This window comes from Diaporthe amygdali (assembly GCF_026229845.1).
Source record: "Diaporthe amygdali strain CAA958 chromosome Unknown NODE_2_length_3802984_cov_64_841326, whole genome shotgun sequence".
Classification (NCBI taxonomy): domain Eukaryota; kingdom Fungi; phylum Ascomycota; class Sordariomycetes; order Diaporthales; family Diaporthaceae; genus Diaporthe; species Diaporthe amygdali.
Genome location: NW_026517022.1, coordinates 3104290 through 3129469, shown reverse-complemented (window position 1 = coordinate 3129469; position 25180 = coordinate 3104290). Strand labels below are relative to the sequence as shown.

The 25180-nt window shown below is 51.5% G+C and overlaps 6 protein-coding genes across 6 annotated transcripts; 2 read left to right on the top strand and 4 right to left on the bottom strand.

Annotated features, from left to right (window-relative positions):
• Positions 1–752: 752 nt before the first annotated feature.
• On the bottom strand, positions 753–1410 carry J7T55_012302 (pet8 related protein; the record flags this gene model as incomplete). Its single annotated transcript, XM_053137174.1, has 2 exons — positions 753–871; positions 963–1410. 2 exons carry the CDS (start codon positions 1408–1410, stop codon positions 753–755), a joined length of 567 nt encoding a protein of 188 aa, XP_053000102.1.
• Positions 1411–1535: 125 nt separating this feature from the next.
• J7T55_012301 (uncharacterized protein) lies at positions 1536–2828 on the bottom strand (the record flags this gene model as incomplete). The annotated part of the gene is made up of 1 exon (XM_053137173.1): positions 1536–2828. One exon carries the CDS (start codon positions 2826–2828, stop codon positions 1536–1538), a length of 1293 nt encoding a protein of 430 aa, XP_053000101.1.
• A 1246-nt stretch (positions 2829–4074) lies between these two features.
• Positions 4075–4957, top strand: J7T55_012300 (cutinase; the record flags this gene model as incomplete). Its single annotated transcript, XM_053137172.1, has 3 exons — positions 4075–4505; positions 4570–4727; positions 4791–4957. 3 exons carry the CDS (start codon positions 4075–4077, stop codon positions 4955–4957), a joined length of 756 nt encoding a protein of 251 aa, XP_053000100.1.
• A 1277-nt stretch (positions 4958–6234) lies between these two features.
• On the top strand, positions 6235–7353 carry J7T55_012299 (uncharacterized protein; the record flags this gene model as incomplete). Its single annotated transcript, XM_053137171.1, has 1 exon — positions 6235–7353. One exon carries the CDS (start codon positions 6235–6237, stop codon positions 7351–7353), a length of 1119 nt encoding a protein of 372 aa, XP_053000099.1.
• Positions 7354–8152: 799 nt separating this feature from the next.
• On the bottom strand, positions 8153–11621 carry J7T55_012298 (OPT oligopeptide transporter; the record flags this gene model as incomplete). The annotated part of the gene is made up of 13 exons (XM_053137170.1): positions 8153–8752; positions 8816–8899; positions 8963–9055; positions 9121–9209; positions 9314–9475; positions 9534–9963; positions 10035–10097; positions 10159–10436; positions 10516–10713; positions 10778–11222; positions 11281–11359; positions 11429–11475; positions 11532–11621. The coding sequence occupies 13 exons, from the start codon at positions 11619–11621 to the stop codon at positions 8153–8155; spliced, it is 2658 nt and encodes an 885-aa protein (XP_053000098.1).
• Positions 11622–13665: 2044 nt separating this feature from the next.
• J7T55_012297 (uncharacterized protein) lies at positions 13666–24945 on the bottom strand (the record flags this gene model as incomplete). The annotated part of the gene is made up of 14 exons (XM_053137169.1): positions 13666–13821; positions 13890–14350; positions 14432–14462; positions 14514–15329; positions 15382–15664; positions 15740–15791; positions 15928–15956; positions 16039–16431; positions 16631–17114; positions 17347–17427; positions 17482–18209; positions 18287–23530; positions 23603–23893; positions 23972–24945. The coding sequence occupies 14 exons, from the start codon at positions 24943–24945 to the stop codon at positions 13666–13668; spliced, it is 10023 nt and encodes a 3340-aa protein (XP_053000097.1).
• Between the last annotated feature and the right edge of the window lie 235 nt (positions 24946–25180).

Genomic DNA, 25180 nt, shown 5'->3' with positions numbered 1-25180 from the left:
TATAGGATAACCTCCTATGGGATAACCTTCTATAAGATAACCTCCTATGGGTAACCTCCTATGGGATAACCTCCTATGGGATAACCTCTTATGGGATAAACTATGACTGGATGTAAATAGTGGTTAAGCGAACGGGAACTATCAAAACTAGATTTATCTTTCTTTGAATCGATTTCGCTTGTTTTAAATAGTCTTTTTCGCTACTAAGTATTAAAATAGGACATCTCTGGAGTGATATAGATTTGTGTATCTCCAGCCAGATACAGGGGAGAGATTGTATTGAGAATTCTAGATTGCATTTTCCGTTAGTAATTAGATCTTGATCATCGTAACAGACTACCAGATAGTATCGAGTGGTTCCTCACATTGAGATGTCTGCGGCTGGAAAGAAAAGGGGAAAAGGATTCGCCAAGGTCTCATCACACACAGTAATTATATCCCACGGCCGCACACTTGGGCGCTCCGGGACGTACCTTCCTTCGACCACTCCATGCGGTGGATGACGACAGATCTGAATCAGCTCAGAATCAGGGGCAGCTCGCCTGAATCCATAAACTGAATTTATGCGGGCACCATCTATCTGGGTAAAGAACGCGATCCAGAGGGCTGGCCCGCTGAAATCACTTAGGCGGGAGCTATAACTGATTACGGAGTATTACCCAGGCCTCATGCAAATGCCAAAAGTGAACTTACATACCTAAGTTAGATATATAAGGAAAGCCACATCACATCCGCAAATACGAATCAAATATCTACTTGACAAACTGAACGATGCAAGGCGCAATTGGTGGTAGTGCCTTGGAGACCATGGTAGCAGCGAGATAGGGGCAGTCAATGACGGTGAGTGCCATAAATTCATTTGCTCGTATAGCTGTGTGTCTATCTAGAGACCGACTGTATGGTGCAGTCCGATGAATTAGGTGCTGGGTAGAGATGAAGCTCAACAGGCGGGCGTGCCTTACGAGCATCCGGGGGCTGCCAGTGGTCTCTGCTTGACGTGATATGGCCTGCAGAGCTATTTTGAAAAGCTCTGTTCCACTTGTACTGGCACGGCGCGTGGCCCGTGAAACGGGTTGCAACACTGGGGCCTTCAGGGTTACATTTCAGGGCGTTCCGTGCCCAGTCTACCCAACCGCTCATCCGCATCTGTATGAACCTGTAGCGATATACGTGCTGCTTGACCACCTCGGTGGGCACGCGCACGGCGCACGCGGCCATCTCGCCCAGGGACGCGGCCAGCATGTGGTCCACGGCGCTGCCGCTCTCGTCCTCCCTACTGCTTTTTCTGTGTTGGAATTGCTGCCCAGCGCGCGTTGCCGCGCCCCGGCGGGGGCCGGCTTGGCTTGGCGGCAGAACACGCCTTAACCCCCGTTCTTCCCGCCAGCCTTGCTCGATCCAGACACCTGGCATGGAGGTGGATCATACCAGGGACAGGTAAAGCCCTTGACTGGATGCATGAGCTGTGTTGTGAGGGGGGGGGGGCCTCGTTGCCATGTAGAGTTTGTGGTCAGAGATCTCACTTACAAGAGACCGTATCAAACGCTGCCTGGCGAAGCAGACACGGTCGGGATATATGCCGGGTCAATTCCTTCTGATTCCTGCCTGTGCTTCGCCCTCTCCTCCCTCTTTGCAGTTCCCAGCGCACGTAGGTCCGACACATCCTCAACCAAAACAGCCTGTCCTGCTGGGCAAGCCGAAGTACGGTCCAGGTCTTCGATGAGGTTCTGAAGAATCCCCGGGCTCGTGACGCAGACGTAATAGCAGTTTTCTCTGCAGACCCTGCCAATGGCACTGGGTTCGTATGGCGAGAAGAAGTCCCAGACCTGAGGAGGCTTGCAAAAGTCCACCGGCGGGAGATGCAGCTGCCCCTCGTCATCTGTCGCCTTCATTGCATCTGCCAGTGACTGACCGGCTCGACCCTCTTGCCCGATATGTGGCGCAGGGACCATGGTGATCTTGGCAACGTGGGGATATCGCGAGGGTGGCCCTGGTCGCTTGCTGAGCAAACCCCGGCTCCTCTCTGTTCCTTTCAAGCGATTTTGTTCCTTCCGATATTTGTTGACCCTCAGGACATGCTCTAGTTCTTTGATTCTTCGGAACTGCACGTTCTCGTGAGTCAGGCACGCCATGATGGCTAGGGCTCTGAGTGCGTCATTGCCGGCGTGGTGGAGGTCGGCCGGCTGATAGCCCGCAGGAAATCCAAGACTCCTCATCGCGTATCGAAGCGAGATCTGAAGACCATCGAGCCTTGTATAATTTGTATGTGAGTGATAAGCATCCCTGACAATCGGCTGTACGTCCACCCAGTTCGAGAAGAGGGGATGAAGTTGAGGCATCAGGGTCGAAATGGCGCTCAACTCTGCGCGTGAGGAGTAGGTCACCAATATCAACGGCTTCTCAGGTTCAATCTCCTTGAACCCTCGAACGGTGTCTATGACCTTGGACGCAACATCCTGAATATCAATATCTTCGTCTGCCTGGCCCCATACCCGCTCTCGCGTTGGCTGCGATCTCTCAAATCCCCGAATGTTGAAGCAAATAGAGCGAGCGAGAGATGCCCCACCCTCCGGGCAACCGACATCAGTCATGGCTGCGGGATGGATGGGATGCTCAAACGGTTCGAGCTCAGAAGCGAAAGCAAGGCCGATAGAGGAAACACCACTCCCATGCTCTGTATCCATGGCGACCAAATTTGCATGGCCCATGTATTCGCGGAGCGTGTGAAGTACGCGAATGCGACTTCGTACGAATGAGTTGAATTCCGTGGTGTAGCATGCATGTGTGGACGAGCTGTGTGGCTGGTCATCTTCCTGGATCGTCATGTTCATTGGTTCTGACTTGTTTGCAGGCTCGTTTGCTTTCCGTAGAAAACACTTTGAATATGTGTTGCATGAAACGTAGGATGATCAATGAAGTGCGATGTCCCAATTTGTTTTCCTCTCCTTTTTTTTTTTTTTTTGCTTCTCGTGTGGTTGAAATAGGGCGCCTTGCATTGATTTACCATCTTCAAAGCACGCGTTGGTCGATCGACTGTATGTGAAGGTGGTCGTTGAGATTGGGCACTACGTCTGCATGGCCCAGAGGCACAAATTGAGTGTAGAAAGATGTTGATTTTCATCGAGGGTTGCCTGGCTTAAAAAAAAATTAAGGTCTTATCGCGGAGGCTTTAGCAGCAAGCTAGATGTTATCGATGTTTCCGATGGCTCTCACGGCCGCTAGTTGACGTTAAACTATACAGCACTGGGAAAGCACTTGCAGTATGTCTCACGGCCACTAGCAATTCATCGACTGATTCGCAGCTAAGCAACGGGAGGCCATGCTTGAGGCCTGTTCTAGATTTCTAGACCGGCCATGGTGGTATTGTGCGGGTCCTGCCAATTTGTGCATGCAACATTGAAGTACCGAGTTGCAGCGTCTGGACGGGGTGCTTCGATCCTAGATCCTGGTAAGTCAAACGGTCGGCACATAAATCTTGCAAGGATGTCAGATTTGACGACGATCTTGCCTCCACAAATGACCTGTCAGCAACCCCTAAGCACAGCCAAATGGCCCCCAAAGGGGCACGGGAGAGCGAGCATCCTGTGTCCAATCGTAGGCCACAGGCACCACCTGTCGCTCTATTCTTGGTGGATCCCGCCCCCGTGCCCTGAGCCTCCAGCAGCGGGCAGCGCCTGTCGAGGCACGGTGGATCCTCAAGGATTGCAGAGCTTCTGTCTGTTCAATGACCTGATTGGAGGCCGGCTGGTTCAATTATTGGGCGGATATTCCCATCCAGCGCCACTCAGGAGGCCCATTCCTGCGCTGGATCCGTACTAGCTAGACAGAGGATAATAACCACCAGCATTCGAAATTAGTGGTGGGTGGTCTTGGATAGGAGACCTAACTCCAGGAATGATGCCGAGCATGAGACGGCGCAGTGAATATACAAATACCAGGGTTCCATCCAGCCTGCTTCTGAGGCATCCAGAATGCCATCCCGCTCTCACAGGCTGCACGCCTCAATAGACCACTCTGAGGCTCAGGCTCAAGTCTTGAGCCGAACGCCGGTTCCGTTACGTCGTTGAACCCGCCATAATGAAGCTCACCGCTGGCTTGCTTCCTGCTCTCGCCCTGAGCGCACATGCGTTCACCATACCTTTCATTGCTCAGTCTCACTTCGACGTCAACGACATCCTCGCCCTCGTATCAAAGCTGTTCCCCTTCGATGTCACCTTAGAGGCTGCTCAGAAACTGAATGTGGCCGCAGAGGAAGCACTCGCACTGGCTCTGGGGTTCAAGACGACACGGCAGGACCTCAACGACGGGACCTGTGGTGATCTGTTGGTGGTATTCTCAAGAGGAACGCAGGAACCGGGAAATGTAGGAGCCCTGGTCGGACCGCCCTTTTTCAAGGCTCTGGAGGGAGCCTTAGGCAGTTCTCATACGCTGGGCGTGCAGGGCGTCGACTATGATGCGACGGTCACAGACTACCTGGAAGGCGGTGATCCGGAAGGAAGCCAGGAGATGTAAGTCTCGCCGCTGTGCAATACGGAGTATGTGAAGAAGCTCCAGCTGACTTGGCATGAACAGGGCCTCACTTGTGACCAAAGCCTTGAGCTCCTGTCCCAACTCGAAGATCGTACTGAGCGGATACTCTCAAGGTGGGCAACTGGTCCACAACGCAGCCAAATTGTTGCCAGCAGAGACCATGCAGGCAGTCAGCTCGGTTGTGATCTTTGGGGATCCAGGTTTGTCTGCTCTAGATCTTGTAGCGCGTCTATTTCGTTTACACACCCGCTGACTCATAACAGACAGCAGCCAAAGTGTGGAGAATGTGGATTTGGAGAAAGTCATGGTAGTATGTCACCAGGGGGATGATATCTGCCAATTCGGCGACTTAATACTTCTTGATCATCTGACCTATGCTCAAGACGCAGATACGGCGGCTGCGTTTGTCGTGTCTAAAGCAGGGTTTTGATCAGCAGACATAGGAAGCGCACAAATCCAAAACCCTGCTAACAATTCAACAAGCATCATCTTATGTGTTCAAAGGACGTAGACCCATTGAAGGCTGTACTCGGTTTTGGTGAATGCTATCCTGGCTAACGGCTCTCATGTATTGGGCTGGAGCCTCACTTTGATTCAACCATTCGCTGCCCTGGCACCTCCAGGGCCATGTCCCATCTCCAAGGAATTTTTCCTCCACCCAACCTTGAACGCTATACGAGCACATATCTTAACTTCCTCCTGTACGTTGACTTTGCAGCTTCCCGCAACGGTCGAAATAAGCTCTCATGCCCAGTCTCCCTCTGCTGTCTTCTCAGCGTCTTGGAACGATGAGGCATCCTTATCAGCATCTACACCCCTATCATAGCTTTATATGAACTCAGCTACGACAGCGAGGCTTCATCAGGGGCCCTCATGCCACTTTCTGCCACTTCTTCCTCGTGAAAAGGGCGCAGATCCAGAGTGGTGCCTTCAAGATAGGCTTTGAGAGGTGAGATCATGGAATAAGGCCCCACGCAATTAAAGCTCATAGAAACCCTCATTCGGAACATATCTTATAGGAACATGTCTCGAGAGCTGAATTGTTGAGGAACATCTCTTATTGAATAACTTTTTGTATCATTACTTATTACACTTCCTCCGCGACGCCGCAATATACCAATTGTTTGCATTAATGGTGGTGTCTCATCTTACGCAGCCCATTCAAGTCAGCGTATGCCTAACTTGCAAGGCCCCTGGGTAGCGCCATAAGTTGCTCTATATTTGACACTCATGCCGGCAATGGCCTCCTATTCCCCTGGATTGGCCCGAGTCCACGGGGATGTCGCAAAAGGTATATGTGGTTCCCAGATCTGGAGTGCCAGTTGGTGGCAGTATGAATGAGTCACTTGTAATCTGCTGCCAGCTGGCGCCTGTGCCGTGTAGTACAATTTGTGTCACAGCCCATCACTAGCACATGACAGCCGAGGCGCACTATGAGTGGCGCTACGGGCTGGCAGATGCGTAGCTCTAGAGCTTATTCCACCAAGACTCAGTGGTACTTTCCTTGAAAAGCGCTCAATTTCCTAAGGGTTGGCACCTTGGTGTGACTGTTAAGTATAAATAGCAGTAGGCGGTCGAAATGTGGTGCTTAGAATCCCTCCAAAACCGCAAACTCAACTTATCACCTGTATTGAACCACCTTCAAGTTTATTGTGCATCGCAATCATCTGATCCACATGGTATACACATTCAAGACCGTCGGCGATAATGGCACCATTTCACCTTTTTTTTGACCTTCCGAAAGAGCTGCGAGATAGGATCTGGGATATGGCGATCCGAGATGATGACGCAGCCGTCCACTTCTTCACCATCTATGACAACGATAGCGATCCCGATTCTGTTGTCAACCCAGCCACAAAGGTCCATGCCACAAGAGATTCTGAAGATTCTGACATTGTGTTCCGCATCGGCTTCGCAGCCCCCCGGCATCGGGGAAGTGACCAGCTCTCATGGACAGAAGAAAATATCTCTACTTATATGATAGATTCGGGCCTGTGGACAGCGTGCCACGAGTCCCGCGAGAGAATGTTGCGGCATTTCAGGCCGTCCGAAACTAGTCCACAGGTTTCTAAACGCATGCAAGTGGACTCGAGAACAGTGGACAGCATATGCGAGAAGCCTACAGCCTCAATCAATATGGAGTTCATCCGCGATAGCGGTGAACGCCAGTACCTAACTATACGCCCTTCAATAGACCTGCTTTGCCTCCAATTACCTAAGAATTCCAATATCTCATGGAGTAGTAGCAGATATGACTGGGGATGGATTGCACACTTCCCATTGTTTAGGTGGCATAGCCATAAACCCTTTTCATGGTACTCATCGCCCATTTTGAATGTTGCGGTTGAGTATGACCCAGCATGGGAGATCTTTGATGGCCGAACAGACTATGGTCCTTTTATAGAAGTGACTGACGGCTTCAGCAAAGTTGACGAAATATATGGCCTCAAAACTTTCTGGTTTATTGACTACCGGCTCAAGCGCAAATACAAATCCGACAATAGAGAGCGCCAGACCTTTTGCGCTGGCAAATTGACCTTCATTGAAGTCGATGTAACGGATCGGGAATGGTGCTTTTGCCCCGGAGGAGGGTGTTCAGACGGATGTGTCCACACCTCACAGAAATTTATCAGTCACGGTGCGCATGCTCTGATAGACAGCGTGGAGTCGTACAACGAGTCGCAGACCAACGGGCCGCCTGGGTATGAGGATTCGTTGGACATTCATCTGGGGGCTGACATGAGAGTCCTCGCCTGCGTGGACCTGGAATCGGAAGGGGAGCTGCCGACAATGGAGGAATGGTACGAGATATATGACCCGGATTGAGGACCTGTCACATTGGCATTCGCTGTGAGGCTCAGCAAATTTTGGCGACCTGTAGACATACCGGTAGCAACGAACAGTTTAACAAATTCAATTCAATGCATGTGCTAGATTTCAGCTTTTGCAGCTGATTCAGATTTGTCGTCATCCACCGCATAAAGTGATCGAAGGAAGCTAAGTTCGGGAGCGCCCAGGCGTGCGGCCGTGGGATATAACTACTGTGTGTAATAGAATCTTAGCAAATTTTTATCCACTTTTCTTTTTAGCTATAAGTATTTTTTTTATAAGACGCTACTTAACACTATTTAATAATTTATCTCACCATCACTTGTGCATGCCCATCGTGACGCCTCTCCATCTCACCGCACTTGCATCATGAACTCACCTATTGTACTCACTACCTAGGTAGCACTGCTTGCCTTCTTCCCGCCATCTCATGATTCCCTGCACGATCTGCCTGCCGCAAATTCGTCGCTCGTTCATCGACCACAAAGTGAACAATATGTAAGGTGCACGAGTAAGTAGAAAGACATTCTTACGTTGTGTTTCAAAAGGCTCTATTGAGACTGAAGACAATTATGTATCAAGGAAAGCCTCTTAGCAACAACGCCCCTGGTATAGCAACTCGGAATACATGCTTTGCCACAGTTTCACACGGAACAGATTATAAAAGCTGAACTTAGGGCAATTGTGTTGTCAGCAAATGAGAAATTGCTTTCCCTACAGTAGGCGAAACGCAACAACCACCTAACACGTAAATGCACATACGGAGAAGACAGCCACCGCCGATACTAGTACCTATTTAGGGAGCTGGGGTTTTCGTCCCGTCCCACCAAGGAAAGAATCTCTCTCCCTCCGCCAGCAGCTTCAGCCGGCAAGGCGCACCACTCGCCTCGCATCCCTCATAGGGCTGGTTATTGCCCCACCAGGGGACCTCGATCGCAGCCCACTGCACACTAAACAGCATGACGATACCCGCGATGGCGATACCGGCGCTGAAGGCCGCGGAGAGCACGAAGTTGTACTTGGACCAGAAGGCCAGGTACCTCTTGCGCACGTAGATCCAGCTCAGCCACGCGATGGGCACGGCGGGGAAGGCGTACGAGAACGAGTATGGGGCGAAGTTGACACCGCCGTAAAAAATGGCCACCGGGTGCAGCTGCCTCACGAAGCGCGAGATTCTGGGGTTGCGGATGTACTTGACCATCAGCCAGATGGTGATGGTTACTGCGACGCCGATGGGGAAGCCCAGCAGCGTTGCGGCGTATTGTCCGTTCACGCCGAAGACCTTCAGAGGGCCGATTGTTCCCCACAGAACTGAGGCTGTGAAGAAGGTATTTGGTCCCGGGCAGAAGAACCGCATGGGTGGGTTTGTAGGCGAGCAGACATCTGGGATGTTGATCTGGTGATCGACGTGTTAGAAGTGAAAAGCATACGAGATCACGGCAGTCGGTGCAAGACTGACCTGGAAGTTCATGACGCCTGTGCAGACGAGAGTCGATATAAGAGTGGCTATCATTTGAGCGGAGAAGGTATGTCTGGGCGGGATCTAAGGAGGAATTTGTTAGCTGAGCTGGGAGGACTTGGCAACTGGCTGAGGTTGGTCACCAACCTTGACATAGTGAGCAATTTTCAAGTCATTGGCGAAGGAAATAGCGTGAGCGCAGGTAACGTAGCCGAAAGATTTGAAGTAATTCATCGCCAACTATTTCGCGCCGTAGTCAGTTTTGCTGGTTCACACCGAAGATGGGTGGGTCCATTAAAGCTTACCGCATTTCCCTGCACCCAGATACCACCGATGAACTCAGCCAGCACATTGAGAGTCACTTCGATACCAGTCATCGACTTGATAATTCCAACTGGGATTCTGTTCACTTCTGGTTAGTGAAAACTTAAAGTTGGTTTATTACAGTTTCGCTTGGATGACAGACGCATCGATTCGCTGCATCTGAGGATTGCGAACCAACAGGGTCGGGATGGGAGAGGAACACGTACACGAAGACGAGAGCCAGCGCAACACCATATGGAACTACTCCCGGGGTCGTGAATGTCGGCCATCCAGCAACACCAGCGAATCCGAATGCGGAGGCAACAAGGAGCGTGCCAAGGTACCACCACTCGGAGACTGCAACTCAAATGTTAGCCACACTGGAGTTACTATAAGGAGACGGGGGTTAGATTACCTTCGGGGTAAACAGACATGAGGCGGTTGTGGACATCTTTGTACTCTCCACCCTCAACGGCTTCCTGAGTCTTCTTCCTCCACATACTAGCCCGGAAACCCTTGAAGCCCATTACGATCTCGTACCGGTGGAACAAGATGACATGGGTGATTGCGCTCGTATAAATACCAAAGAAGGCACAGTATACCATGGTGTTTGCCGCGCCAAGATAAGCAGCCGAGTAGTCCATATACTTGTCATGGTCATACAGCCCTCGCTCATCCAGCGCTCGACTGACGTTGTACAACTCGCCGAAGTGATCAAATACGCGATTGGAATTGATGGGCAGGTAGCCAGTATTCCACACATTTTGGTAATATATCCCCAAAATAACGATGCCCCATAAAAACATACCGAGACATTTATTCAAGGTGGAGAAAGCTGGCACCATCTATGCGTTGCGTTGTTAGTGTTCGGGAAAGGCTATAGTCCCACTTCGGGTATGTCAGCGTTAGTGCTTACCAGTGGATCGACGTTGTCAAAGAGAAGGACATTCCAGTCCAATGTGGGAAACGGGTTGAAGAGCTAAGAGAACATCGTTAGGTGGTTGCATAGGCAAAAGTCATGGTGTTGAGTCGCGTCTTACCCCAAGGCCATTTCTGAACCCAGTCAGAATCTCGAGATCGTGATTATCAGGAGCAATCCAGGTCATCCAACTGAAGAAGGTGAGCGCCTCGAAGAGATAGTTAGGAAACCAAAAGTACGTAAACATTGCTCCAAACGCCCACAAGAAGAATTTGTATCGACTCATGCTGTAAAACTTCTTGAAAGGGCCGGGCACAGTCACGTTGTTGTCGTTATGGAGCGCTGAGTTGAGAGCGATGGTCACTAGCGAGTGCGGCCAGACACAATACGATGGGTAGACTTCGAGCAAGGTTAGTCGAGTTTCAGATGGTCCTCAAAAAGGGGTGGTGGACAGAGATTGATATTGTGGAGAACTCACCGATGAACCGGCGTGTGAGTCCCGCGAGACCGTAACCGATGAAGTTGGTCGACAAGGCAATAAGGAATTGATAAGCAAAGCTGCGCGCGTACTGCTGATCGAAATACTGCGGCAAGACTTGCGTCCACACGATGTATTGAGTATATGGTAGACTCTGCGCAGTGTTGGCCATGATGGCAATGAGCATATGCTCCTTCTCTGTATGATCGATGTCAGAATGCCCGCATTAATGAGCCTGACATGAATAATTGTAAGCACCCACTATTGAATCTTCCCGGGTTGATATTGTGCGTCTGGCCCATGATCCTGAATTCCCAGGTCGGCATCCACCTCTCCCATGCCTTGCCCAACGGGAAAGCCAGCAGCTGCGCGACATTCGCACTGATCAGAATCGTGGGCAGACGAATACTAAAGAGCTGGTTGATGAAGGCGAGGAACACAGAGAACAGGACACCAATGGTCCATGCCCGAACCGTCGAACACGGGGTGGTTGGATCATCCTTGTTGTCAACTACTGCGCGGACCTCGGCATACGGACTATTGTTGGTGATGAGAGCAGCCTCGAGCTTCATTTCCGTGATGAGGGTCTCATGCTTCTCTGGGTTGGAGAAGACATCGTCATTCTCGAGGAAGGCTTGGATGCGCTCGAGGATGATGTGTGGAAAATTGGGGTCGCGCTCGTGGATTCGGAGCACGTTGGCCATCAGCTGCGTCATACGTGAGCATGTGTTCGGCAGCGCGAACTTGGGTGGGTGTGAGTTTCACCTTGCGGACTTCCTCGGTGCTCATTTGAGCTGCGAGCTCCCTGGCTTCGACGAGATCATCTTCGGTGACGTTCAGGTCTCTGTAATCCGTATCAACTAAATGTGCTTGCTTGAGGTGCCCCAGAGGAGACGGGTCCAGAAGCCCTTACTGCTCCAATGCCTTTGAGTGTTCATCTAGTTCTTGCTCGGTAGGAAACTTCGATTTTGGTCAGCTCTAAAAATATTTGATACCGGGGAGATGTTGCGTCGTACAAATTCCCCTTTATCGGTGCTGGATGTAGCGAACAGCTCATCCTGAGTAGCTGTCTTCGACATAACGGGGCCCTTCTCATTCGAAGCCATGGTGACCCGGTGGGGAAGCGTTACGTCGCAAATAGGCCACGAGCCCAGACCAATGTAACTTGACCGTTGGGATAGGCAGATTTATATAGAAATGGAAATGGATGAGCTCATGTGAAAGATGAATTGTGACAGTGTATATCTCCAGCACCGACCCCCATGCAGCCTTTCTCAAGGATTCATGCCCCAGAGGACTCGGATAAAAGACCCAACTGGCCACTTCTTCGGGGCGGCACCAAGAGATAAGGTCTTGCCTCAGATTACACCGGTCTGGATACACACATCTGGGGTACCAGTTGGTGGTGCCCAGAGAATCACACTTGGCGATGTCTTGGTACGGCCTCGGCACTATAGACCTGCCCCTTCCAACGTAGCATCGATTCTCTTGAAGAACTCGGGAGTGAAGTTACGAATGCGTGATATCGGGCCCCCATGTCTTACAGACGCGCACTGCATGGCGTTATGCTGTCCACTTGTCTCTCAGGGGTTTGGGGGCGGGGAACATCGTCAACCAGGAGTATTTCTCTTGCTTGCCTCCGTCCCTTTGTGGTTAGCCCGGTCACGTACTCGGTGATTTTAGCACTCGACGACGGGCCCAGCCGAATTGAAAGGAAACGATCTGTTTGGCGGAAAAGGTGGACCAGGTACCAGGTCAAGGAATGCTAAAACCATCAGAGTGGCTATGGCTATTTGGAGCAAAATTTATCGAGGCCGTTCGCCCAATGCAATGGTTTGATCGAAGCATGGAGGATGGGGATATCCAAACCAATAGACTTTCAAATGCTGATAAGGAACTCTTGGCTCTTGAAACATGGGAATCCCTGGGTTGCCACATGTGTAGAAGCCAACTTGGCTCTCCATACACAGTGTAACACCATACGGCCTTGGAATATGCATAGAGGCTTGAAGTATCGCGTGACCAAAACTCCCAAAAGGCTCAGATTGAACTTGTTCCGGTGGGCGTCACAAACGCCAAGATGTGTGTTGCCCAGACGCGAAGCTCGAGACAGGAAGGAGGAGAACCCGGTGCATTGGGTCACAGCCCCACTGATCTATCTAGTGGGGGTATCTGAATGACCCTCCACAGTTCCATTCTGTTATCGGTGGGGAGAATATTTGTCGGCCACGCAGCACAGGGCGACTTTGGATTCTAAACAATTATCATCCCTCTCGTTCTACGCATCGATAAACGCCACAAGGATCGAGATGACCATGCTTCCAACATATTATAGTCGTCGTGAACGGTGGCCCACATTTCGTCGGAACTGTCACCGGCTGCAGAGAGAATTCACGCTTGAGTGTTGATTCGGTTGAATGTGTGATTGCTCCACACGGTTGGTCCCGGGATAGATCGTGACTTGACATTCTGCAAGCCTTTCGTCCAACACATGCATGCAGCTGATCAATTGCAATGCCTGTTTTCCGGCAGGGATTTCTTGGCTGCGTCCTGGGCCGTGGTCCTTTTCAGCACTTATCTTCTTCACGGCCCGGTGCAAGCCGTGTCACGGCCATCTCAGGAATCTAGAACTTGAATATATCAAGAAATGTTTTACGTCGGCTCACGTGGAAAGCGGTCTGGTGGAGGCTGAAAGCGACTTTCCGCGGAACACCGTCCAGTGCTCTAAATGCCATTCAGCTGTGGTATCCCGGTTATCCATCAAATGTTATCCTGGACAGCAAAGAATCCATCGAGGTCTTCTCTAGATGATATTAAAGGGCAGAAATGACCACCGAGGTGATGGGTCGAAGTTTATCACGCACTTGCTAGAAAAGGCCGCGATGATTTGGATACCAGAAACCTTGGTATGTCTTCCAAGAACCTGCGCTTGGTCTCGGCCTTTCCACCTCTATCCTACCACCGCCCATTCTTACAGCGCAAAGTCTATGTCTATAGTACAGGAATGAGAAGGGAGTTGCATGTCAAATGCGCACCCACATACCTCGAATTATTAGTTCGAGTGGGGTGGGCTACTGTGATGGACCATCCGTTGAAGAGAACAGAGACACACTATTCGTGACAATGTCAAGATATCAGAGTGCAGTATCATCAGCGCGGCTGTTGTTGTTCAAGCTCAACTTCCTGCTCTCGCCCTTGCTGTTCTTGTGCAGGCAGAGATCCGGTTTTCGAAGGCGCCTGGATCATGATCCACTTGACACCGAAAGCGAGGCAGAATGCGATGGCCGTTGTAGAAACAGGGATGAACTATCTACGTGGTCAGTTACGGTCTCCACCAAACTGGGGTGGATGCGGCTATAGAGATGGGAACTTACGAATACCGAAGTGATAGCTGTGTTATAGGATTCCAGTACCAGGTGCAGGGAGTCGGGGAAATATTGCTCTACGACCTGCCGAATATTTGCAGTACCAGCAGCAGATAACTGGGCTATCTGTAGATCTTCTAGCTCAGCATGGTTGGTGAGCTCTCGGTTCAGGACCGAGTGAAAAATGACGCCCCCAATAACTTGAGTAAATGTGGCTCCGAGGTACTGAGCGAATAGATTTAGACTGATGCCAACAGGAAGGAGGTCTTCGCGATCATTGAGTGCCAGCTGAACGAGTAGGGACGGCATCTGCTGAGCCATTCCAACTCCAAGCCCTTGGATTACCTGAAACCCAATATAATGACTTGCCGGTGTACCAAAGGTCGAGAACTGAGAGTACAGAGCCGCCGCAGTGCACATGAATATGGGTCCCAAGAAGAGCCAGGGATTGTAGAACTTCACCTTGAGAGCTATAGAGGGGCTTGGTCAGTCTTCGATGACTACTATTGTGTTTATCTGGGGTCATAGAGTGTATGCGAGTATGTACTAACCCAGAGCACCGGCAGAAAGGGTGCCAAATATCTGAGACAAGGCGCTAGCTAGTGTTCTTGTTCCACTTTCCAGCGGGCTTACACCCTGGACAGCCTGGAACCACTCAGGTAGGTAGTAGCCTGTGATGGCAATGGATCCCATATGACAGAAGGAAAACAGAACGCTAAATGTTATTGTCCGCCTTTGGAGTAATATGCCGGGGATCATGGCACCTTCACCTTTGTAGCGTTCCCAGATAACGAATATGATGAGCGTGACGCCTCCGCCAACGAAGAGGCCGATGATGGTGGCCGAGTCCCAGCTTTCTTTGGTGCCACCCCACGTCAACGCCAGGAGCGACATAAAAGTGCCAGGGATAAAGATGGCGCACCCGAGTAGGTCCAAACTCCAGATTCTATCAATAACGCTCTTCTTAATCCCCTCAGACGGAAGGGGCTTGAAGAAGAAGAGCATAGTGGCCAGCGTGATAGCACCCGGAGGTAGGTTGACCCAGAAGCACCATCGCCATGTTGCCTTTTCCGAGAACAAGCCAGACAAAATGGGGGCAAGGATCACACCCAACGCAAAGCAGCTGCTGCAGATGCCCATAAACAATGGCTTCGTCTTGGCGGAAGCAACAACGAGGACAACGGTCATGCCGCCAGTCGCGACGCCAGAGGCGCCGACGCCAGCGATAGCACGGCCGGCAATAAACGAATCGCTGTTTGGGGCCCAGCCGCATACAGCGCTTCCAACGAGGAATATGGAAAAGAAGCATATGTAAACCCAGCGCAGAGGGAATTCGGCAGTCAGTTTGCCAGTCAACGGCGTTAGGACGCATGTCGTCAAGGTATAGGCGGCTGGATACCAGGACAACTGAGACGTGTCGTGAAATTCGGAAGTGATTGACGGGATTGCCTGGTTGGAACTTGTCAGACCGTGCTTGAGGCAACAGACTTTTGTCACTGACCGTCGATAATATGAAGACGTCGAGAGACATCATGAAAGCTCCGAAACAGACGCCCACAAGAATGGCATAGAGCTTGAAGCCCTGGACTGCGAAGGCCGCGGGCTCAGGCAATTGGACGAGCTCCTTGCTCGTCGCTGCTTGAGGTTCAGTGGATCCGGGGCCATCCTTCGTCTGTGTCTTGAGGAGTTGATTGTGGTCGCCGACAAACGATGAGGTCGTCATGGTAATAGTCTCCGTTGGTCTGACGTGGACGCGGCCAGACTTCGGGTTGGGTTGTTGTCTTCTTCAGGGTGTTTTGAGAATGAAACTTGTCTTTTCCCCCGCCGGTGGCTTGACGTTGAAAGGGAGTTTAGCTGACATCGCTTGGAGCTGTGCCACATCTGCGAGCCGCTGCAGGGTGGCAGATTTGGCTGGATAATCGGGATCGGGAAGTCAGAAATTACCGTCAGAGTGTAGGTAGGGGCGGAATCTTTCAATATTTGGCCATTGTCACAAACCACGCCGTGGCCCATAGTAGTAGTAGAAAGTACCTACATGTACATGTACATATTTGGGTATCTTGAATGTCGCCGTGTCTGGCATCGTAACCGGTGACTTTTGTCTCCATTGTCTCTGATCTTAGGACCCACCCCTCGGCGTAATTACCCGACTGCTTACGATGCATTCCGCTCAAGGCAGCACCTCGTGTAACCCGGCCGAAAGTAGCTGGCTGAGCGCGCATGGTATGTACCCGGATTCCAAAAGTTCTCAGAAGTCATGAAGGATTGTAGAATCAATTCGTTAGCATCTTCGTTAAAAATAGGATCAAAGTATTTGTGACATCGCATGTGAGCCCACGAAGTGAAGGTCGTGTTGGGAAATCTTTCAGACCCTCCTCCATTGGACATGTTCGCCACCAACATGCCGTGACGTAGATGTCTCAGTGGGAGCTGAACACCCATTTTCATGATGCCAAATAGACCACGAGCGACCATGATCGAAAGGTCCACTACCCATTTGGCTGTCGCAAGGGCAGCAGCGATGTAAATATGCACAAGCGACGCCGTGGTACTGCCCATTTGCTGGCCTGTTCAGTCATAGCCTTCTACGCGTCCAGAAGCCTTCCACGTTTCTTGAGGAGAGCCGATGCGGGATTGGCTTGATAGTGATATCTATTCCGAGTTCCGACATATCAAATACCATATATTGACCTGCCAATGGCAAGCGTTACGACTCTTTGTCCCAGTCTAACCCATTTCCCAGCACTGACGTTCCATTTGTTAGATCATTGGCAGTTCCGCGGATGATGCCGTTCGAAGTTCCCTTTACCATTCCATTTCCAACGTCTACAGTGTCTCCGTTCTTGGATCTGCTGTTATCGACATTGTGCTCGGTGCTCACAACTGCGCTATCATTGACTGTATCTTGTATGGTGTCAGTGGCTGTCCCGTTTGTAGTACCTTTGTGTCCATTAGTAGCAGGTGTGCTTTCAGTATGGCCATTCGCGACGATATTGGTAGTGATATCGGCGTGCCCATTTGAGACCCTCGTAGACCCAGTCTCGTCACCCTTTGATTCGGACTTCCAGTCCGGATCGAGTCGCTTCAGGAGCTCCTCGGGAAGCTTGTGCAAAACGTCATCCACCAAGCTAGCGATGGAGGCACCTCCTAAGATCTTCATGACGGGCACATCGACGCCAAGCTCTTTGAGGAACCAAGATCTCATCTCGACGGCCACCAAGCTGTCGACGCCCACTATAACCACCGGAGTCAGTCACCAGGAACCTTCGAAAGAACTTTCTGCAAGATAAAGGCATTGAAAAGGAGGGGGCTTATGCCAGGTAATGTTTCCCATCCTATCTCGGAAGCTGGATTCTCGCGAGGGAAGACAGCTTTTGGAGAAAAAAAAAGTAGTTGTGGATCGAGAAGATCCAGCAATCGTGTGATGACGCCTGAAGAAAAGTAAAGTGGCCCTGTAGCTACTTACTGTCCACGAGAGGTGTCTCGTCGTACAAACTGTCCGAGTCCGGGAGGAATTTCAACGCCTGCAATTTAGCTCTGAATGTAGCTAGGACGAAATTGTTAGTCATATAGGATCGCAGAGCGGAAGTATACAGCTTACCGAACAGCACTTTGACCGCATCCTGGATAGTGTTGGTAGCTTCTAGGAGCTGCCTGACTGGAATAGTATTTCCACTATCTCCATCCATCGCGGCGCCATGGCCCACCTCTCTGATCAGCAAGCCAAGTCTCGCGTTGGTCTTCCAATAAGCATCTTTGGACTGCTCTGTCGTGATGGGGGCGAGTCCTGTGATGAGCTCGGGACTCAGGCCCGAGTCCGGGCGACCAGATACGACCGCCTCTGCGAACAACTGGATGAGGTCGTTCTCGCTCATAGCAATGGTGCCGGATCGGGTGGTCAAACGCTCCTGATGTTCTTGCGTCAGTCGGCCATGGCTCTCGCGTTCGATGTATCCCACACCGACGAGTCGACTGATATCGATCGCAGATCCCGCGAGGCCCTGGCTGCGCCGGCGACCAACCAAGGCTTTGACGAAGCAGTTGCCGGCCGTGTAGGCCGACTGCCCAGGGTTTCCAACAGTAGCCGCGATTGAGCTGAATCCGATGAACCAGTCGAGGAGCTCCGAATTGTTGGCTTGGAACAAGCGGTCTAGGTTAATTGTGCCCTGGATCTTGGGGCGAAGAACCGCTTGGAAATCTTCGAAGCTTGTGGTCATCAAAGAGCTGTCACGTAGTACCATGGCACCATTCGCGACCCCAGCAATTGGCGGCATGGCCCTCACAATATCATCATATGTCTGCTTCACTGAGCTGAAGTCGGTAACATCTCTGTGAGGATAAGTAGTCAGCCAAGACCATTCTCAGCCTAAATTTATTGATATTGAAGCGAAAAGGGGTCACTTTACCCTGCGAAGTACGCGACGGTCGCGCCTCTCGATTTATGCCATTCTGCCCATTGAAAATCGGGCTTCGGAGTACGACTGCTCAGAACAACATGTCTAGCGTTGTGGGAAATCATGAAGTCGGCCAGGGATCGTCCCACGTCACCTGTCAACCCAGCGAGCCAGTAGGTACGGTCTGCCCTGAACAGATCCTGGCGGTGATGGATGGGTTCGACAGAGACGGGCACGTGCTCGTCCTCCTGCCAGTAGATGAGTGAGTCCGAGTTGGGTACCCCGATGGGCGACAAGACCCGCTTGAGCGTAAGAATGTTGATTGGTGCACCCTCTGGAATGGCGGCGTTGTCAAGCAATGAAGAAGCGAAGGACGAGAGCCTCTGAAGCAGCCTAGTAATGGACTCGGGGGCCTTCTCTGGAATCACGGAAGCTTCTCGCGCCATAAGGTTGGAGATGTCCACCTTCTCGCACACTCGAGACAGAGATGCAGCGATGGCACTGCCCAGCTTGGCCTTCGGGTCATGACCACTGGCATCAACGTACAGAGTAGCATCAACAGGTATGACTGAATCTATAACTCTCTTCGCGCTGTTATGGTGCAAGTATACCCAGTTCCGTCCACTCACATTCGTACTGGAAGTGAAGAAGACGACCCTTCGGCCCATCTCGTTGAGTGTTTTGGACAGCAGTGACGACACGGTCTGGTTCAGCTCGTAAGCGATCACAGTTCCTGTAGGCGGCAACATCTGCAATATTTGTTGCACAGTCAGATCAGCCAAAACGAACGACATGAAGTAGCCGTCTATCGCATCATCGCTGACTGGGGCGGTCCAGGCTCTTGGCACTTTCACAATTGACGCATTGCGGTTCGAGAAACAGAGCATCTTCCGGCCCGTCTGCACATCTTTGCCAAGGCTAATAAAAACATAACCAGCGGGTGTCTTGATTGATGACAAGAACGAAAACGAGACCTGTATTCTGACAGCGTCATCGGAGGCAACGCTTGCGCTCTCATGCTGCTCTCGGATCATGTAAGCCTCGTCGATCCAATCCAGTATGAGAGGTGCCTTCAGCGCATCCACTTGGCGGGTGATTGATCTCTTAGATGAGTTATAACGATCGTTCTGAGCCTCCTGAGGACGGACCCTCGGGACGAGGATCGTATTGTTCTTGAGGACTAGTTCCGGCTCGAACTCCCACAGGATTTTGTCTGACTCGCCGTGCCTGGCTATCTCTTCCTGTAGGCGGAGCCGTAACGCGGTCTCTGCAACCAGCTTTACCTCGACCCTGTCGAGAGGCTGATCAATATCAAGTATCTGCAACAGTGTTCCTGGAACTTCGTAGAAGAGTGTCCTGAACAGACCAAGTGTTGTTCCAGCGTGGGGATTGCTTGACCGACTCCCCTGAAGCATCCAGAGGACGCTCCCCGCGGCAGGAATCAGCTCCTTGAAATTTGTGAAGGTAGATTCCTCCATATCCTCAAAGAGATTTTCGTCCAACTCAATAAGGCTGCAAAGATGGAAACTTTTCGGCAGGGTTGGCAAGGTGCATAGGCTGTCCAAACAGACGACTTCCGCAAAGCGAGGTCTCATGAGTTCGCGGAGCTGGTCCCTGAGAGACTGAACAGGAGGAGTGCTCCCGCCAAGAATCAACAACGAAGTGATCTCTGCAGCCGGCTCTGCGTTGAGGGGTTTGCTCACCCTTGTAATTTGTTCAGTTTGTGCCCTGGCAACAATGATTGACCCAGGCACACCCACTGGGTCTGGCATTGGCGAGTTTGTCTCAATTCCTCCAAAACCAGTCTGCTTGAGGATGTCATCCCACTGCTCTAGAGTGAGACTGGGGCCGTGATGGCGACCGTCATTTTCACCAACCCACCACCCTGGAAGACCACCCATGACAAGACCATGTCGCATCACATCGTTGCGGATGATCTCAACCATGACGAGGTACCCACCAGGCCTCAAAAGCTTGCGGGTGTGCTCCAGGGCGTTCCTCAGAGACTCAGTCGCATGCAAGACATTGGAAGCAACAGCAACGTCGTAGCTGTGTGGCTCGAAGCCTTGTGGTAGCGGGTCATTCGAGATATCCAGAGTTTTGAAAAGCATTTTATGAGAATGCGACTGAAAGCGGTGGGCGGCGTGTTCAAAGAACGCGCTCGAGATGTCGGTGTAGTCGTAGGACCCGAAAGCGTGCCCAATCCGCTCTAGAACGGCTTTGGTGGCGCCACCTGTACCTGCGCCGACTTCGAGGACCTTCATGCGAGGAGACTTGGTGGTCAGCTGCTCCAAGACTCCGGCGATTAGAACGTTGAGAAGCTCAAAGCCAATGGCATCCGTATAATATCGCTCGAGGTAGTTATCCTTGGTCATGTACTGAAGGATGCTTGTCTCTCCACAGAGTAATGGCGTCAAAAGGAGATGTTCTCCAACCGCCTTGGTCAAATTGAAATCAGCATCATGGTTGCCGTAACTGTCCATCAAGGCAAAAATTTCGTCTCTGGTATCATCCACCCATGACTGGAGAGCGAATGGGTGCTTGCCCTGGTTCACAATGTGGTAGAGGCGTTCGGCATTGGCGATCAAGGCCTGCCGATACGCTGGCAGGGTCTCGCGCTGTTCGGACGACACTGAGAGATGCAGGGTCTTTAGATAGAAAAAAGCGGCGCGCTCGGCATCAAGTGCCTTGCGCGCTTCCCAGGGTGTCGCACGCCTATCTCCAAATATGAGCCGTGCGTCAGGTTGGTCCACGGTCAAGAAAGACTCTTGGAATAGATGCCTGTCATCCGCCGGGGTTGCAGCCGCGAATGGGGAGAATGTAACACCTTCCACTTCGATAAGCTTGTTTTTGAAGTCTTTTGAGTAGACCTCGACATCTCCGGTAACAAAGACATCGCGCGGGTCGGTGATTGTGCAGTCTATCTCAACCTCATCCGGAATATTCTTACCGCATAGGCTTGGGATCGCAGTGATGCGGCGACAGAAGGTTGGTGCAACAATGGACCACAGACGACCATCACCAGGGGCACTCTGAGCGGCATTGAGTCCCTGTAAAGCGCTGTCGAGCATGCCGGGGTGGAAGAGAAGGGGTGTTTCGTCTTCACCAAAAGGTTCGCAGCGAATAGATCCCGTAGAGAAGCCAGATTTACGAGATATCCTTGTCAGGCCTCGGAAAGGACCGCCATAGCCAAATCCAAGATCGTCTCTCAGGAGCTGATAGAACCGGTCCACGTCGACATTAGTGGTGTTCGCAACCGGAGGACGCCGCGGTGGGAATCGAGATGACGGGTCATCGCCGAGAGCCACGCGCACATGGCCGCGGCAGTTCAGTGCAAGCTGGCCAGAGTCTTTACTGATCGTTGAGAAAGCAGCAAACTCGGCCGTGATGACTTCGGTATCGGCATCAAGAGGACTGATCTTGGTCATGGAGACGAGAAGTTCGGTGCCAGATCCTTCGTGGAGTGCGATGGCTTTTCGAATCTCAAGATCGAGGATGTCAATCGACTCTACTAACCTATCCTGGGCTAGCTGCACAGATGCTTCCATGGCAAGGCAGATGTAGGCCGTTGCAGGGAAGACGACCTGGCCTTGTAGGGTATGACCCGCAAGCCACTTCAATTCGTTCGTCTTCAACACATTTCGCCATCTCCATTCTTCTGCCGTTCCATCTGCCGTCTGAAGACCAAGAAGGTCATGAAACTTGCCAGGGCTAGTGTTGAATACTTTGCTAAGCCTAGATTCCGCCCAGAATGACTTGTCGTGGTTCCAGGGGTAGGTTGGCAAGTTACAGGTAACCTTTGATCTGTTCCTCGGATGGCATATGTTGAGGAACCCGCCAAGATCTACAGCCGCTCGGCCAAAATAAGACCAGAGGGCGCCGAGAGTGTCAGAAAATGCTGCCACATCGCTTGTGCCCCTCTTCAAAGTTCCAGTGTACGGAGCTTCCCGCCCGATCGCAGCGGTTATGGACTCATTAGCCGGGCCGCTGAGAGCCGGGTGTGGTCCAACCTCAATCACACAATTAATAGCTGGATTGATTGAGGTAGCGGCAGTCTGAATGGCGGCCTGAAACAGAACAGGCTGTACCATGTTCTCAATCCAATACTGCCCGTCGAGGTTTTCCGATCCGGTCATAAGCTTGCCTGGATGAACGCTGGAAAACCACTGTGGCGCATCTGCTTGTGGTATTGAAGTCGTGCTACCACATTCATCCAGTGCTCTCAGATATGCTTGCGAGCACCTCTGCATGTGGGCCGAATGGTATGCCGTGTCGACTTTCAAAACTCTTACGAATTTCTGTTCCTCCTCCAGGATGTCTTGGGCTTGAGTTACAGCGTCGACGTCTCCTGATAGGGTAACGCTGGTCGGTGAGTTATGGGCTGCTACACATAGTCGTCCCGCAAAGTCATCTAAATGACATAATTCATTCGCATCTTCGAAGGATGTGCCGACAGCCATCATGGCTCCTCTCTGTCCGGCAGGGCCTGCGGAGAGTTTTGCATAGTAACCTCTGTAGTAGGCTATGCGAATGGCATCTCTCGCGGTAAGGAAGCCTGCGGCGTAAGCCGCACCAATCTCACCGGAAGAGTGACCGACAACAGATCGTAGCTTGATACCAGCAGCGCGTAGGAGATCAACAAGAACGATTTGCACCGCCGTACACAAAGGCTGTGAGAAAACGGCCTTCCCGACATCTGTGGCGTCACTAGTCAGCGCGTCCACGAGAGTCCAAGATGGACGATGATAGGTTGGTAATTCGGCGAGAGATTTATCCATTTCGTCAAGTATCTTCCGGACTAGCGGTATTGTTTCAACGAGTTTCGAGCCCATTGTCTGCCACTGAGCGCCTTGGCCGGTGAAGACACCTAGCAAGCATGGCGGCGCTGCGAGAGCCTGAATTGAAAGGGGCCTGGAGTCCTTCGCGGCTACTTCTCTTAGTACGCTGCTCATTTTATCTTTAAGATCATCAATCGACGTCGCAGAGAGTGAGAGTCTTTTCTGCAGAGCTGATCTCCTGGTGCTCAGGCTGTATGCTAAGTCAGCTATCTGAACGTCCCTGTCGCTTTCTAATAGTTCGAGGATCGCCTTGATTTGCGCAATTAGCGATACATCAGATGCTGCTGAGAGGACGACTGGGATGCTACACGTAGTTGGTAGCTCGGCATCGACCTCGGTGGGCTGAACTGGATGGGTGGGTTTGTAGCTCTCAAGGATACAGTGAGCATTAGTCCCCCCAAAACCGAAGCTATTAACACTGTGGTAGGGTATGAGTCAGTGCTCAATCGAGAATGACTCTAGAATAAGCGTTTGGGCTTTCGGAACTTACCTGGCCCTCAGCGGGGCGCCTTCAGGCAGCTCCGGCCATGGCTGGCTTTCGGTTGCAACACGGAGATGGTGTGTGAATGGTTCAAGGTCGGGATTCAAACGTTTGAACAGTAGATTAGGCGGTATTGTCTTGTTCTGAATAGCCAGGCAGGTTTTGATAAGACCTGCCAGTCCCGCACATCCCTCAAGATGACCAACGACAGTCTTGATGGAGCCAACAAGGAGGTTGCCTTGGCTGGAATCGTCTTCGGGAAAAAATGCCCGACTCAGAGCTTCCGCCTCCTGAGGATCACTTCATACGAAGAGTCAGTGTGGCTGTAAAGGATGTGCGAAGGAATATCATCGAGCATGGGAGGCGATGTGGACTCACCCAGCCTTGGTGCCTGTACCGTGCGCCTCAAAATACTGGCAGCGATCACTCTCCCTCGCAGGGTCCAGTCCAGCTCTGGCGTATGTGCTCTTGATAAGTGCCGCCTGCGCCGAAGCACTCGGCATATGCAGCCCTTTAGTCCTCCCGTCATGATTCAGGCCAATCTCTTTGATCACACAAGTAATATTATCGCCATCCTGAATGGCATTGCTGAGGGATTTCATGACCACACACGCAACACCTTCGCCTCTTGCATAGCCGTCCGCATCGGCGTCCCACATACGGCATCTGGATGTAGGCGATAACATGCTCAGTTTGCTCAACGTAATGAAGGTGAAAGCGGAAAGCAGGAGATTGGTCCCACAAGCCACGGCAACGCGACTGGTGCCATTGCGAAGGCTCTGAACAGCTTCGTTCACGCCAACCATGCTTGAAGAACAGGCCGTATCAATCGTCATAGAAGGCCCATGCCAATTGAAGAAGTATGATACACGGCTAGATGCATTGCTGGCGGCTGTACCAGATGCAGCGTATGTGGGAACTGCGTTCACATCTTGCCCTTGAAGTGCAAAGTAGTCCTGAGACATAAGGCCAACGTAAACACCAGTGTCAGACCCAGCCAAGCCGTCGAGAGTGTGTCCAGAATATTCCAACGCCTCATATACGACTTCCAAGAGGAGTCGTTGTTGGGGGTCGATAACTTCTGCTTCACCAGGAGGGAGGGAGAAGAACTTGGAGTCGAACTGGCGGACGTCCTCTGACAAAAGGTATGCTTGCCTCATATTGGTAGTTCCATGGTGAGCTCCGTCCTTGTGATAGAACCGATCAATGTTGAAGCGAGAAGGCGGGATCTCTTGGGCCACGTCGCGCGGGTCCTTCAGGAGGTCCCATAACTTGGACGGAGAGCTGGAACCCCCTGGAAAACGGCATCCCATGCCGATTATAGCAATGGGCTCATTTTGGTTGAGTGACATGACGGTGGTGATAAACCCTGAGGTTGAGTCTCTGAGCTTTGTGATGTCTTAGATGTTCCAAGCTATCCTGAGCCTTCTCAATCTTGGAAGGCTTAAAGCTTATATGTTTCTGTGAAATTCGCAGTCTTGGGCTGTAGTGTTTGGATTCGTAGAATCAGGTAAGATAATGCATATCAAGTCTCTCTTGGTACACGATTCGGGCAATCCTATTGCTACGAGAATATCTCTTATAATA